The 16064-nt window shown below is 46.8% G+C and overlaps 1 protein-coding gene across 3 annotated transcripts in view; it reads left to right on the forward strand.

Annotated features, from left to right (window-relative positions):
* Window positions 1-15936, forward strand: part of SCN3B (sodium voltage-gated channel beta subunit 3) — a 23821-nt gene extending 7885 nt beyond the window's left edge. For 2 of the 3 annotated variants that reach the window (XM_081799251.1, XM_081799253.1), the window contains exons 3-5: window positions 2432-2657; window positions 6767-6905; window positions 11506-15936. In XM_081799251.1, coding sequence (XP_081655377.1) covers window positions 2432-2657; window positions 6767-6905; window positions 11506-11569 — 429 coding nt within the window. In that variant the 3' untranslated portion in view covers window positions 11570-15936. The remainder of the gene's footprint in view (window positions 1-2431; window positions 2658-6766; window positions 6906-11505) is intronic. The other variant, XM_081799252.1, reaches the window with a different exon arrangement.
* The last annotated feature ends 128 nt before the right edge of the window (window positions 15937-16064 follow it).

The following is a 16064-nucleotide window of genomic DNA, read 5'->3' on the forward strand; positions in this document are numbered from 1 at the left end:
CTCAACCATCTGAGCCACCCAGGCGCCCAAGATTTTATTTTTTATTTGACAGAGAGAGAATGAGAGAGGGAACACAAGCAGGGGGAGTGGGAGAAGGAGAAGTAGGCTTCCCGCCAAGCAGGGAGCCTGATGCGGGACTCGATCCCAGGACCCTGGGATCATGACCTGAGCCGAAGGCAGACGCTTAACAACTGAGCCACCCAGGCGCCCCAATATTTAAATAGTTCTGTAGTGGATATTTGCCGTGCCAAGCCTCCCAAGTGGCCTCACCACCATCGGTCCCACTAGGAACCGCCGGACCTCCCCATGTTCTAGAGACTAAGGGATCACCCTGACTGAGCAGGGAGCCTCCAAGTCCCCGCCCTGTGCTGTGGCTAATGTCAGTTCTGATTGGTTGTTACACGCTTTGAATACCACCTTGGGGATGACCGTTACTCAGACTTTCAGTGACTCTAGAACCTCGCTGCCTGGGTTTGAGTCTGGATTCCACAACTTATAGGTTCTGTGCCCTGGGACAATTTGCTTTGCCCCTCTGTGCCTCAGTGTCCTCATCTCTAAAATGGGGGTGCAAACCATAGCTACCTCAGAGAATTGTCACCTTCAAAGTTGTTAGCTTTAATTTTTAATGTGTTTAGAATAGCCCTGGAATATAGGAAGCACTATATGTTTGCTAGAGAAAAGGTATACGTACATAAGTGAGGCACCTGGGGCCCAAAGAAGTTAAGTGAATAAGAGAGCTTAGATTCGAACCAGGGATACAAGGCTGTTTTTACTGCACTATCCCACCTTCCTGGAGGCAAGTTTCTTTTCTACAGACTTAATGGAGACAATAGCAGGGTGGAGTTGAGTGTTTGCTCCAATCGGGTGTCAGCACTGGGAGCAATAGACTCCCCTGAAATCTCGGGGTTCACTCAGAGTTGACTGTGACCGAGGCTAGCCCCCAGGTTACAGGAACCCGATGCCTGGGCCAGATGCGAAGTCCCCCATTGACCTCAGGCCTTGTTGTATGCCCGCCACCGATTCTGCTGCCGGGTCTGCCCAAAATGAGTAGAGGTTGACTCAGAAGGAAGAAAAGAAACTTTAAAAAGTTGCAGTGGACAAACAAAGCACTGCTGTCTCCTAGAAATTTTTCTGACAATGGGAATGTTCCGTACTTGGGCTGTCCGATGCAGTAACCACTGGCCACAGGTGGCTGCTAAGCCCTTGAAATGTGTCTAGTGCAACGGAGGAACGGAATTTTACATTTTATTTCATTTCTAGTCATTTAATTTTTTTTTTTTAAAGATTTTATTTATTTTTTTGACAGAGAGAGACATAGCGAGAGCAGGAACACAAGCAGGGGGAGTGGGAGAGGGAGAAGCAGGCTTCCCGCAGAGCGGGGAGCCCGATGTGGGACTCGATCCCAGAATCCTGGGATCATGACCTGAGCCGAAGGCAGCCGCTTAACCGACTGAGCCACCCAGGCGCCCATCTAGTCATTTAATTTTTAATGTAAGTAGCCACGCATGCCAAGTGGAGACTGGGATGGACAGTACGGCTGTAGAGAATAAGAAGGTGGGAGTGTCTGAGAAAAGAAGTTTTGAGACCGTATTTCCATTATAATTCAGCCCAAAGTGAAAGACCTGAGGTGTGCATATCAGTTGGCAGCTCTGCTCATCTGTGACACTTTTTGCGTCCTGGGTCCCCTTCCCGTGACCTGACCCCGACTAACCACATCCTCTCAGTGAGAACCAGATCAGAGAGTCAAGTTTTGAGGTCAAGGCTTTCAGATGCCTTCGTGACTCAGGATGCTGCCTTTCTCGGTCTCTGCTCTGTTCTCTCACCGGCTGCGCCCTTGACACATCTTACGCTCTCTTGCTCTCTCTCTGTCTCCTTCCAATTCTTCCTTTCTCTCAATTTCCCCCTCCTGGTCTCCTGTATGCTTCACTCACCTTTTAAAAAATTTTTTAAAAAAGATTTTATTTATTTATTTGAAAGAGAGAGAGCACGAGCAGGGGGAGTGAGACGGGCAGAGGAGCCCAATGCAGGGCTCGATCCCAGCACCCTGGGATCATGACCTGAGCCGAAGGCAGACGCTTAACAACTGAGCCACCCAGGCGTCCCCTTCACTTACCTTCGTTTGTTATCTTTCCTTGCACCTCTTTTTTCCTGCCATCCTTCTTCCTGCCTCCCCCTTTCTGCCTCTTCTTTTGCTGTGTCCATATGCCCCAATACCTGTTTACCTTTGCTCGTCTTTCCCTGCCTTTCTCTCTTCCCTGCCCTCCTCTGAGCCTCCTCGTCCCACTCCCACACTTGGGATCTCCTTGTAACACTGTCCTCTTTCTTCCCTGTTCGTGCAAGTTCTGCTCCTTTGCTCTGCCCTGTCCCCATCCCGGCTCTCCTACCCAATTTTCTCTCCTGGCCCTGCTCTCTTTTGCTTCTCTACCTGCAGATCTATGAGTATCGGAACGGCCAGCAGGAGGTGGAGAGCCCTTTCCAGGGACGCCTGCAATGGAATGGGAGCAAAGACTTGCAGGATGTGTCCATCACTGTGCTTAACGTCACTCTGAATGACTCCGGCCTCTACACCTGCAACGTGTCCCGGGAATTTGCTTTTGAGGCACACCGCCCCTTTGTGAAGACTACACGGCTGATCCCCCTCCGAGTCACCGAGGAGGGTGAGGCTGGGGCACAGGGTCTCGAGGGTGCCCTGCTCTTGAGGGGAGGGAGGATAGAGGGTTTCCACACAAATGAGACCCTTGCGGAGTGCAAACCCCATATATTGGGAGTGGTGATATCTAAAAATGTCACCATTGACTTGTCTTCCTTTAGCAGCCAGCTTCCTGCAAGCTGCCTGACAGCTTGCCTCTCGGTGCCTTTCTTCAGAGTGGAAAGGCTCAGAGATGAAAACAGAATGACCTCTTCCTTCACCCCCTCTCATCCTTAGAGAAAGAGGACAGCCTCCCGGAAGCCTAAAGGTGCCAAATCAGCTGCACCTGCTTCTCTGGCTTGTGTTGAATCCCTGACTCGATGGGCACAGAGAAATCTCATGAGGTTATCTAGAAGTCATCAAACTCTCCTGTATGTAAGCCATACATATCTCTGAACGGGCAGTGCTCAAACTTCAGCAAGCCTCAAAATCCCCTGCAGGACTTTTTAAAATGCAGACTTTCTGATTCTGTAGATAGAGCCTGGGAATTTGCACGTCTAACCAATTGCCAGGAGATGCCCGAGCTGCTGGGGACCACACTTTGAGAACCACTGTTCTAAACCAAAGCTTGACAGCCTTTTGTCTTCTGTCCCCCCTCCACCCACACACACACAATAATCACACAAGCAACCCTCCTTCCCCATCCCTGGCATCTCTCATTTCATAACCTCATTCTCAGCTGGGAGAAACAAGTTTCTAGTCTTTAGTTGAAAATCTTCAGATTTCCTACAGCTAGTTTCTTGTTGGGGGGACAAGGAAGTCCTTTCATCAACCCAATTTAAATGTTCTCTTTTAATCCAGTCCAGAATCGTGATGGCGAGGTTTGAGTGTTCTCATGCAGGGTTCTTCTTGTGCTTTCAAGGGACTCCGGGAACTGTGGCTCCCAGCCCCTTGCAAACACTCCCTCAAGTGTCAGAAGACTGATACATGGACCTCCTTGTGTGTCTTCTCATCCAGGTTAAACGATGGTTCCATTTTTCTTAGCCTCTTCTCAAGCATTCTATTTCCAGCATCTTCTTAGCATTATTGCTGCCCCAAGATGCAGAATGGTGAGCAGGCAACAGGTGTGGAGCTTGAAAGAAGAGGTCAAAGTCAAGATAGGGCTCTTCCTAGGATTCCCAAGAATCCCAACTTCCACACCACAAGTTTATTTTTTTTCTCATGTTATTGTGATAGAATTCATAAAGCAAACTTGAGAGCGAATGGCCGAGCAAGAGAGGTCACGACTTTGTCCTGATGTGGACAATATGATTAAAACGGAAGGTAGGTCAGTTCTGAACGTGCAGAAGCACTCACAGACCACTGACATTTAGACCTGATGAGCCATTTTCCCCTCTGAGCCCGTCTCCTCTTGTGTACAACGAGTAGGTTGGACCAGAAGCTCTCTAAGGTATTTTTCTGTTCCCAAGTTCCATTATGCTCTCTGTTTACACACCTCTTCCTCCCGGGAGGAGAGGCTGGCGCCCTCTGCTGCTCACCGCCGGGAACTGCAGGCCGCTGTCGGCCAGCCCCTCGGAAGGTGCCTGTCTCCACCCACTGCTTTCTCAGGCTTTTGCCTCCAGAGACCCCCGCGCAGCCAGTGGAAAGTGTGGCAAAGCTGAACCAGTCCACCTGCTGGGCACCAGAGCAAGGCCTGGGTAAGAATAGAGGGAAACCAAGTTTGTTATCAGACCCACAGAGCCTCGTGGGGTGCTAGGACTGGGAGGAAGCTTGGCGCTCACTTCATCCAGGTGTTCTGACCAAAGAGTAGGTGTCAGAATCGCCCAGGGGCTTGTCTTCATTGTAGACCTCTCCGTACCACTCTTGTGGGTATGAGTTCGGTAGGCTGGAGTGAGGTCTGGTGTATGTCAGTAGAAATGACTCCCTTGGTGATTGATTGGAGGGTGCAGCTCTGGTGCCCCTCACTTTGTGGCGGGGAGATCAGTGAGGATCTTGCCTAGAGACGTGAAGCAAATTGGCACCAGACGCAGGACTACAAGCCAGCTCTTTTGCCCACCGGGCTAGCTCTATGTCCACTGCATCTTTTCCTTCTACCACCATCCCATTCCCCGCTACTCTTTCTTTCTTCTCCTTCTTTTCAGAACTTTTTTCCCTTCCTTCTTCCCTTCCCTCTTCCCTTCCCTCCCCTTCCTTTCCCCTTCCCTTTCCCTTCTCCTTCCTCTCTTTCTCTTCCTCTGTGACCCCTTGGCAGCCTCTGAGAATACCTCCCCCCAGATACTCACTGCTCCCATAAGGCTCAGAGCTACACACTCCACCATGACACACCCCACCACATTTCCTCCATTCCTGTGGTCTCCCAGAATCTCTCTGGTTCTCTTTGTTCAAGCTGAAATTATCCTACTTTAAGCTCTGCCCTCTTGGCTCTAAGAGAAAAATCTGAGGTCTCTTCACCTAGAAGTGACTAAAAGTAGTGAGCACAGATGCCTTCCTGTGTTACTACTTCTGGGCTATTACATTTAAAAAGTGCACACTTTAAGAAGAATACATCATAAATCAGGTAGTGTCAAGCCCACGAAAAGACATTTGATGTGTATGGTGTTCTTCCGTGCCTCAAGCGGCATCTGACCTCCAGCTCTGGGAGGTCCAGCATCCAGGAAACCTGGACGATCGTGAAGACTTTGGACTGCTTTTCTGAGCTGAGGGTCATGGCTATGGCTATTCTGTGCTTTCAGTGAGCTAATGAGCAAGGTCTTATGGATGACCGGGGCCTCTGGATAACCAAGGACCATGAATCTAGTTTACTGGTAGGAGTTAGCAATGGGACATGTGGCTACAGCCTTCCTTCCCACTAGAAAGGAAGATCTATCAGGACATTTGCCATATATCATGTTTTAATTGTCATTTTGATTGGCCATGAAACAAAGATCAATATTTATTTATATTCATTCATTCAACAAATACTTACTGAGTACTTCAAATATTCCGGGATGAGACGACAGGCTGATAATTCAGAAATAAGTAAAATATGTCCTTAATAAGCACACCATCAGTAGAGAAGAGAGAGAAACACATGACAGTACACCCTGAGAGGTGTCACGATGGACGGATGAGGAAAAGTGCACGGAGGAGGACATGGAGAGCTCTGCATGAGAGGCTGAGGAAGGTTTCACAGACGGGGGCCCTTCAGTGGCATTGGGGAGAATGCTCAGGGGACTGAAAACCAGGAGGGGATATTGAGACAGAGGTAGCAGAGGGGAGTGCAGTACCATCGAGGAAGAGGAAAGGGGATGAATAGATGTCCACAGATCCCAAAAGACCACAGTGTATATGGGAAGTGAAGTTTTGCCAGTGCGTCGAATGGCAATGAGGAGAAAAGGGCTGGACTGTGGATGGTCTTACATGTCGCGCTAACAGAGTTTGGTCTTTCTCCTGAGGGCAGCTGGGAACATGGAGGGTTCTACGCATGAAAATGGCAGGATCAGATTTGTGTTTCAGAAAGCCCGGTTAATACATGGAATGCTCCAATTCTCCTTTCTGTTTGGGTTTGGGATGATGTGGAAGGAAGACGGACTGGGAAGGACCTTGTTTCCAAATCCAGACTTGTAGAGAACACGCCCCAGCTCACCGGGCCGGCTGACTGCCCTGGCCCCGGACACGTTTCCCACGCTCTCTCCCTCTGCTACGCTAAGGTCAGAGGACCCGGGTGGTTGAACTAGACATGTTCCCCACATCTGTGTAGACCTTCACATCTCACAAGACGTTCTGGAACACACTAGGTAATGTATTGGTGGGAACGGTTACCCTTACCTTACACTGTAGGGAGATGAGTCTCAAATAAGGGAAATGGCTCTTCACATAAAATTGGGACCCAGTTCTTACATCTCACTCAGTTCCAGGATTCCTTCCACTGCTCTGTTATTTCTTCCTCCGCAGCCCCCACTCCAGAAGAAAGTCGGTGAGAAAGTGGACAGAGAGGAGTGTCAGAGGATATTCAATCTCTCCGACATCTTCTCGAGCTCCTTAGCCCCAGGGCTTATTTAAGCCCCACTTGAAAATAGGGCTCCTATATCTTGGAGCCAGGGACAGATCTGGCTTTGTTGGGCATGCATATTCTGAGCCTCACTCTCCCCCTTGCAGCTGGAGAGGACTTCACCTCTGTGGTCTCAGAGATCATGATGTACATCCTCCTGGTCTTCCTCACCTTGTGGCTGCTCATTGAGATGATATATTGCTACAGGAAGGTCTCAAAGGCTGAAGAGGCAGCCCAAGAAAATGCGTAAGTTCTAAGACGCCAAAATAATGCTAGCGGCCACCTTCAGAGGGCTTGCTCTCACAGATGAGGTGCTAAGTAATCAACACAGTCCTCCGCTCCCCTCCCTCCAACCTTCGAGGTAGGCAGCACTGATATACCTATTTTCCAGATGAGGAAACAGCCCGGGAGAGTTTGCCCAAGACCATTATAAGAGGCAAAGCAAGGTTTCGATTTGGGCCTGCTGACTCTTAATGGGTACTCTTAACCTCTGATGTAAAATAAAGCCCATAAGCTACTATCACAATCCTATGAAATGAGCTTTATTATGACCATCTTACAGATGCTGAAGCAGGCTTCTAGAGGTTAAGTGGCTTGCTGAAGCCACACAGAAAATGAGAGGAGCAGCTGGGATTTAGGCCTCTCGATTCCAAACGTTCATGTTCTTTCTGTCACACTCAGCCATTTGTTGGCTCATCAGGCTGTCTGAGCACTGCCTTTTCTTAGCTAAGGAGCTCCAAGCCACACGTTCTTTGCCCTGGAGCTCGGCAGCAATTGAATACCCAGAATAGGGGCTCTCATTCTCCAATGTCCAGACCTTACCTTGGCCATGTTCACCAAGGCCCTAGTCACTCGGGAGTGAGCACATCTGAGAAATGATGGGGTCTGAGAGTCTCAGAGGCCGCTCTGGCCTATTATTCGGGGAGAAGAAAGGACAGAACTGTCATAGATTTACAAGGCTAGCAACATTGCTGAGGTGATATCCTAAAAACTGTAGGCAGATAACATCACTTAAAAATGTTTGATAAAGTATTTTGCATGATACCTATGATCTCAGGAAAGTAAAAATTACAACTGATATAAGGAGAGAAAGTAATGATATGCGGGGGGAGATTGTCATTCCTGGTGAAACCTAGGTGCTCAGATTTTATTGCTTAGACAGAAAGTGCCTACAACTGGGCCTGCACAAAAAAACAGAGTTGGAACTGAGGCCTCCAGCAGAGCCAGGATCCTCCAAAGGCTACAACACATGCCAAGGACAGATCAGAAAATCAGTCCGCCAGCCTAGGGAAAAACCCAAGGAAACGTACCTATCTTGACCTGACTCCCAAAAGAAACATGAAAGATTCTTGAGAATTAGTAACCACAAGCCTGTAGTCACAATGTTTGGGATTTAAGTTTATACTACCTACATGATCCAGGAACCTAGTCTGAGCTGAGAAATTCAATTAAAAAATTAGTCTCCGGACAGTGATAACTATGTAGAAGCAAATGGAAAACCATTCTGAAGGGACCCTCTCTCCGCTGAGGCGTACCAGGATTCCCCACGTAAGGCACCGCTGAATCTGATTTCACAGTCTGATCCAAAGCTAAAAAGTAGCACAAGCAAGAGAAGGAACAAATGGTAGGATTAAATCCCAGGAACTTCAGACACAAGAAGGACCTGGTAGAATTTTGAAAATAAGTTCATTTGAAAGAGCTAAAGCAATGAAAGGAGGAACCAAAAGCATAAGAATAGAATCAGTTGCTAAGAAAAACATGCAGGCAGAGTTTATTTTATTTTTTAAAGATTTTATTTATTTATTTGACAGAGCGAGAGAGAGAGAGAGAGAGAGCACAAGCAGGGGGGGAGCGGGAGAGGAAGAAGCAGGCTCCCCGCTGAGCAGAGAGCCGGATGCAGGACTCGATCCCAGCAACCTGGGATCATGACGTGAGCCAAAGGCAGATGCTTAACTGACTGAGCCACCCACACACCCCACAAACAGGCAGATTTTAAATAGGAATTTAAGAAATCTGGAAATGAAAAATATAGTCAATAAAATGTAAAACTTGATGGAGGGGTTCACCAGAAGATTAGATACAGACAAGCAGGCCATAAACCTAAGGAAATTATACAGAATGAAGCACAGAGATCTAAAAAGATGGAATATCACAATGAAACATGAAGAAAGAAAATGAGAATACCCATTAGGATAGAACAGACAAAATGGAGGAGAAACAATATTGAGAGATACAGCGGCTGAGGAAAGACTCCTCAGATCCAGGAAGCACCACGTGTTCTGAGCAGGATAAATACTAAACCAGAACACCAGTCGTCTCTAAACTGATAAAGGGCAGCTACTCAGATTACCTCCAGCAAATACCAGCTGGGTTGGAACTGCCTATAATATTAGAAACATGTCTCCCGGCTTCTATTCAATATTAACTAGCAGATCCCAGGCAGTGTCCTAAGTAAATACAAAGAAAAAAAAAAGTAAAAATTGTAAGGGAAGACACTGAAGTATCATGATTCACACCCAATATAATGATCTATTGTTGGTTGGCAACCTCCTCTGGAGTTTCCCCGGTGTGATTGGAGGGCAGGGAGAGATGGAAGGAAGAGGCGGGCCACTCCAGATGGGTAGGTGGCCAATTGAATAAACCAGGGGAATTACTTACAAGGCTTTTCTTGGGCAGCCACAGGACGAGCCTGCCAGAATCTTAAAGGTCTGTGTAAAGGCCTTAACTAGGTTCAGAGAGGTGTATTGTCCAGATAGTCTCAATACCACATCACTGTCTTAAGATGGTGTCCCTGGGGCAGCTTCTGGGAATGGGGAAGGCAGGTAGAGTGCACACTCCAAGGAAAGCTGTGGAGGGGGCGGATCTTGACTGCTGGAGTCCAGCTCATGAGTTACCCGACAGCCACGTCCTGCCCATGACTTCCTCCACCACCTACATAGAAAATCCAAGGGAATCTATGAACAAACCATCAGAGCTAGTGAGAACATTCCACAAGATTGTAGATACAAATCAAAACATAAAAGTATAAAAATCACCTATAGTCCAGCCACAAACATTTAGAAAAACTTTGAAATAGTTAAAACATTTGAAAAAATTTCCATTACGGTAGCAACAAACACTCTCCAGTACCTGGGAATACATTTGATAGAGGTGTGTGAGACCTTTAAGGAGAAAATTACAATACTTTACTGAAAGACTTAAGACCTAAATAAATGAGAGAATAAAACCTCACTGATGGAAACATGGCAATTCTCTCTGAAATTAATCTGTAAATTCAATGACATTTCCATCAAAATCCCAATTGGATTGTTCAAGGAACTCAATTAGCAGATCTTAAAAGTCACATGGAAGACCAAAGGGCCAAAACTAGTCCAAACCAAGCGATGGCCAGATAGTGACTATTTTCTCCACAGGGTCTCTGTTGTGTATTATTCTTTGGTTATGCTTCTTGGTTGGCAACCCTTCCGATCATACTTAGCTCATGAGCCATGGTTTGCCTATTTCAAAGAAAGAACAATATTTAGCGAGTATAGCTGGTAGGACTTCTTCTATCCGATATGAAGATTTCTTATAGAGCTATTAAAGAGTTTGTCCTGACAGGACATACAGCACAAAGAGAGCAAAACCGAGAGCCCCCCCTCCAAATAGATCAAGAAAAAAAGATTCCCCATCTCTCACACTAAAGAGAAATAAATTGTAAGTGGATTTAAAGACGAGGTAAAATGTACAACTTGAAAATCCTATCAAGGGAAAAGAGAAGGCCCTATCTTCATTACCTTAGGATAGAGAGGATTTCTTAAAATACAAAAGGCACAGAGAGGAAGGAAGGATAATTTTCATGACACTATATATGAAAATCAATTGTACATTGCAAGAATCATCCATAAGCAAAGTTTAGAGACAACAGACCAGGAGAAGATATTTTCAGGACATGAAACCATCAAAGAAAAATCCAGGGGTGCCTGAGTGGCTCAGTCAGTTAAGTGACTGACTCTTTATTTTGGCTCAGGTCATGATCTTAGGGTCCTGGGATCGAGCACTGTGTTGAGTTCCATGCTCAACGGGGAGATTGCTTCAGGATTCATTCTCTTCTCTCTCCCTCTGCCCCTCCCCCTAAAATAAATAAATAAAACCTAAAGAAAAGAAAAGAAAAATCCATGAGAAAAAGACAGGTATCTCAGAAGGAAAACTGGCAAAGCAAATGAACGGTCAAATTACAGAAGCAGAAACCCAAATCACCTAAAAACTTATGAAAAGATGTACAATGTCAGCAGTAATCAGGGAAATGGATATTAAAGCCACTATAAAATATAATTTCAGGGGCGCCTGGATGGCTCAGTCGTTAAGCGTCTGCCTTCGGCTCGGGTCATGATCCCGGGGTCCTGGGATCGAGCCCCGCATCGGGCTCCCTGCTCAGCCAGGAGCCTGCCTCTCCCTCTCCCACTCCCCCTGCTTGTGTTCCCTCTCTAGCTGTCTCTCTCTCTGTATCAAATAAATAAATTAAAATAAATTAAAAAATCTTTAAAAAAAAAAATATATATATAATTTCACACCCAGCAGTGTGGCCAACATTTTAGCCTAACAATAGGAAGTCCTGAGACCCATGTGGTTAAATGGGAAGATTCGTGCATTGCTAGTGGAAGGAAAAAAAATATAGACAACGCCTAGTATTCTAGTCCCTGCTGAAAGGGCCATTCTAGTTTTCTCTTGGGAAACACAGGCAGAAGGAAATGCAGAGCTGTTCTGCAGACATCCTTGTTCCTGTGCCCCTGCTCCTTCCCTTTTCTTGGGTTCCCATCCCTGGGTACAAAGGACTGATTCTCTTCTCCCGTCTGCCCTCCTCCAGGTCTGACTACCTTGCCATCCCGTCCGAGAACAAAGAGAGCTCAGCGGTACCAGTGGAGGAATAGAAGGGTGTGCCCGAGGTGATGTGCAGGGAAGGACCGGGGAAGGTGCATCAGAACGGCAGCTTGTACAAGTGACTGTATCCATCCACACCCAAGTGACTTTAAATTTGACCCCTTAGATTTCTACCCTACCCAGAGTCCCCACCCTCAGGGTACTACCCTAAGTTGATGATGCCCAGGTCACAGAGCTTTACGTCAAGCCCTTCAGAAGGTAAATTGCTTTGGCCTGAGTGTTGGAGCAAATTGAACTTCTTTCCCACCGTGACAAAAAGTAATACCCCCACTCCCTCCTTTGCAAGGATTGTGGATTTGGTCAGAGTCTTTGGCTGGGCTGGACTGGGCCAGGCTGCAAATTCTCAGTGAGTTGTTTTATCATTGATAGGTGGTCTGGACACTGAGGGACTGGATATTCCAGGTTCAGTGATATCAACAGCATCAGGAGGATGCCCCAGGGGCCACATCACTTCCCCTCATGCATCCATCCTTCTACTCATTCATGATACAGCTGCTCACGTCTGAACTTTCACCTCTGACTTCCTAACTCCATCAGACCTCTGCACACCCTAAGATGTTGCCAGAACTGAGGAGCCGACATTTCTACACGGACTCAACCTCACCCTGTCCTAGCTTTCAAGCAAGGAGCTCCCATGCCAACTGGACTTCTTCCCTGGGCTCCAAATGACTCTGTACAAATGCGGGAGATGGCACATCGCTCTGTCCCTAACTGGCTGGACTGGCTGCATTCATTGCTGCAAGTGAATGGATGTCTTCATGGAAGGAAGCGGGAATGGCTAATGCGGGTTAAAGCAAGAGTGTCATGAAGTGGGATTCCTCGAAGTCAATTTTTTCAAGTTCCTGGCCCACTTGACTAGAGCATCAGAGCAAAGCATGCCTTTCTAGATTCTTCAGTGATAGAAAGCTTACAAAGCATGGACCAAAATATTCCCGGAACTTGGTACTCTAGGGCTCGATCCGGATAGGTCTCGAAGGCCTCAGTTGGGCTCAGTCCTTCAAGAAGCCAAAGACAGAAGTGGCTCTTAAAAGTCATACAACATGTTCATAACCCTATTAGGGTAAAGAGTGTGTGCCCTCCAAGGGGAGCGCCCACCTGAGATAGCTGGGAAGCATTATTTCCCTGTGGGCACTGGAACAGAAATTCCTAAATTCTTCCTCTCAAAATTCCTGTAGATCAGTATTATTCCTCATTTTACAGGAGGCAACTGGGACTCAGACTGGGCTCAATTGAGTAAGAGACTTCAGAGACTAAACTGGAACATAGTAAGCCTTAGGTGCTGCCCAGTTGAGACTTTCGGAGATGGGATAATTTTGTTTTTAAAAAGACCTTGAAACTGAGCTTGGCCATGGCCATGCCTTGTTCACAAGCACAGGGGGTGGACTGCCTGGCTGAAGTTAACTCTGATAGAGTCAGGTAACGAAACTGGCTGAAAGGCCTGGAGTAGGACACGGGGTAGACTGGAAGAATTTCCTCAGTGAAGATGAAAACTCCTCCAGAAGGAGGTTGCATCTGGGAAGAATATTTAAACTAAGAAACGTGCTTTGTAGTCTCAGATGGATGACCGTGAATGAGTGAAGTGATGGGCAGGGCTAGGTGGCTTCCAAATATTTCACCCGTGAATCCATGATGTCTTGCTGTTGGGTTTTTTTATGGATTTTGGGAGAGCAGAGGAACACTGAAAAAATTTTAGTCAGTATCTCATTTCATTTCAGTTGAGTGACTGGTCCAAGTGTGATGTCCTTTAGCACCTAGTGAGGAGGAAGGGAAGGCTGCTTTATGGGCTGTGAAAGCATGTTGGTGGCAGGGCTCAGGCAGTGAGAGGTCCCTCAGATCTGGGGGAATTTATGAGAGAAAGAGCACACTCCACTGGCTCTGGGCCTCACCCAACAAACTTGTTTTTTTTTTCAACTCTTCCATCCTTGGGGGATCTACTTGAAACAAATCCTTGTTCACATCTTCAAGAGCCCAATTTTACCGAAGAAAATACTTTCAGTAAACTCAAGGCCTTTTTCATCGGTAATTTCCCATACAATTCCTCTGAAATAGGGGACAGAATATAAATCAGTTTTCGTCCTTTGTAATTAGGAAGATAGATAGGCACAGATTTCTGTGAGGTCTTCCCAGTCCCATGGCTGGTGGATGGCCAAGCTTACAGCAGAAGTAAGCTACTTACTATGAGCCCACCCTCCTCTTGCTTCCAGTAGACAATGCATCTAACTCGTAATCAAGTAGTATGCACGATGGCTGCCTTTTCTTTTTTTAAAAAGCCCAACCCAGGTATTTCCTGAGTGCTTTTTATTAATGAGTTCAATGCACCTATCATTTTTTTTCCTTCTTTATCTTTTAAGGAATCTTCTCCACCCTTCTCATCCTTAACCCTGTCATTAGAGCAATCTGGTTTACATAGTGCTTTCGTTTCCGCTACCTTAGTTCTTCTCCACAAGTAGCCCTGTGAGGTGGGTATTACTGATACCCGTGTAACAGATGAGCACACCGAGGCTGTCTGAGGCTAAGCAGCTTTGCCACATCCTACATTCGTACAGCTGGTAAGTGGAGAGCTGGGGTCAGGTCTTCGGACTCCTGGCCCAGTTCCCTTTCCGCTCAGAGCACAGCTGCTTCCTTTCCTCTCATTGTGGAACGTCCATCTCATCTTCACCTCTCTTGCATGTCCTGAGGTGTTGGACATTTCTCACCCTTGTCCCCACTCAACAGCTCCTCTGCCACTTTGCTTCTTAGCAGGTGCTTGCGATGTGCTTTGAGACTCTATCTCATTTTGGTTTTCCCTTTCTAGTTCGTTCGCACATCGCTCTTTCTCCTGAATGGCAATTCAACTCCTTCCTGGGAGACTTGATAGGGACTACAAAACTAAGGGTACTGTGATCCCCAACCTGCTTCAAATCCTCCCCATTCTGTTTCTCCCCATATTCCTAGGGGAGCCAGACCAAATGTGCATTGCTCTGGAAATTTCATCTGGCATGTTGCACTTATGAAAGGGCTTAGAAATGTTCTCAAGGGCTATTACTACTTTAGGAACCCCATCTGTTGTCTTGGTGCTGGGTATTTCCCATGACTGATCCCTCAATAACACAATTCACTGAAGGCCAGGCCAGGCTGGGTCTGATTTTTGCTTTCCTACTGCTGTAACAGCCAAAAACTTGATTGCTCAACTCGGTTGGTCCTGGAGACGCCCTGCCCTACTGACCTTTACTGTCAGTTCAGTCTTAGAGCACAGCCCCAACTCCTGCACGTTAATACTCTGACAGTCGGGGCCTGTCCCTACCGCAACCTTTACTTTCAATCTGTTTAAAAGCATTATCCTTTACTTCCTCCATCCCCCAACATCCACACATCCGGATTTCCGATTCTCTGAGTTTCTGCTTTCTCTTTCGATGCCCAACTAGACAGGTTAGTAGGAAAGGAATTTTTCAAAGCAGGAACATGCTGGAGAAACGTGTGCAGCAGAGAATGGTTAAGAGACAGTGGTAGCTCCCGACAAAACTACTAGAACAAAAAGGAAAGTACACCCAACCCAGGATCTGTGAACCTACCTGACATCAGAGGACAGAGGCTGTGTAATCGGCATCTCTGCAGGAAGATGCAAGAGCCAGACACATTTCAGATCTTGGTTCTCCTTTCCCCAGTTAACGCAGAAATGGAAAAATACAACAAACAAAAAAGCCTTCCTCTCCCCTCCTTTTGTACATGGAAGGTTCCCCAACCCAGTGAATTCACCCAGTTCCTGTGATCACCCCCCGATCATCCATCCATTCTGCGTTTCTGCACGCACTCTGTCTCAAGCACCAATCTGGAGCCTCTGCGTGCCCCGTGGCCTTAGGTCTGAAAAATACCATCAGCCAAGTTCTTCCTAATCTCTTAAAAGTCCACCGTGGTAGATAACTCATGTCGAGCTATCTTACTTGAGTTTATTGTAGGACCCAGTAGATAAGCACATGAAGCAAGTCTGAGTTGTGGTAGATCAGACTTCACCCTAGCCTAGGCCAGCTAAGCCTCAAAGCTGGTAATACCCCTTTTCCCCCCTGAATCACCATCCGGCAAGAGCTACATCTGATGGCAGTTTGTGTGATGGGGAGGGGGTCTGCAGAAGCCCGAGTGCTTGTAGATTTGGGGAACACCATCAAACACAATTAGCAAACTCTTGCGGTCTTGTAACTGATGCATCTCTTTGCCACATCATCACCTTCATATTGCCTTTTCTTAATTTTCCATAGCCAATCTTTTTCTGAACTCTAGAAATGTTGTTCCTGATCACCCACGAGCTCCACAACTTAATGCCGGTATGTAGTGTTTTTCAGGAAATACCCTGTTCCTGTCAATAAAGTGTCTCTAAACGCGGCTTGCTCTGTCTGGTTTTGCTCTACTATGTGTATCTGATACGCATACTATGGCTTCTACCTCCCTCCCCAGCCTGCATCAACTCCTGAACTCACCATCAGTGGGTATTTTCCTGGAGAACAAAAAATG

The sequence above is a fragment of the Leptonychotes weddellii genome, chromosome 11 (assembly GCF_054177405.1).
Source record: "Leptonychotes weddellii isolate Sample4059 chromosome 11, ASM5417740v2, whole genome shotgun sequence".
NCBI lineage: Eukaryota > Metazoa > Chordata > Mammalia > Carnivora > Phocidae > Leptonychotes > Leptonychotes weddellii.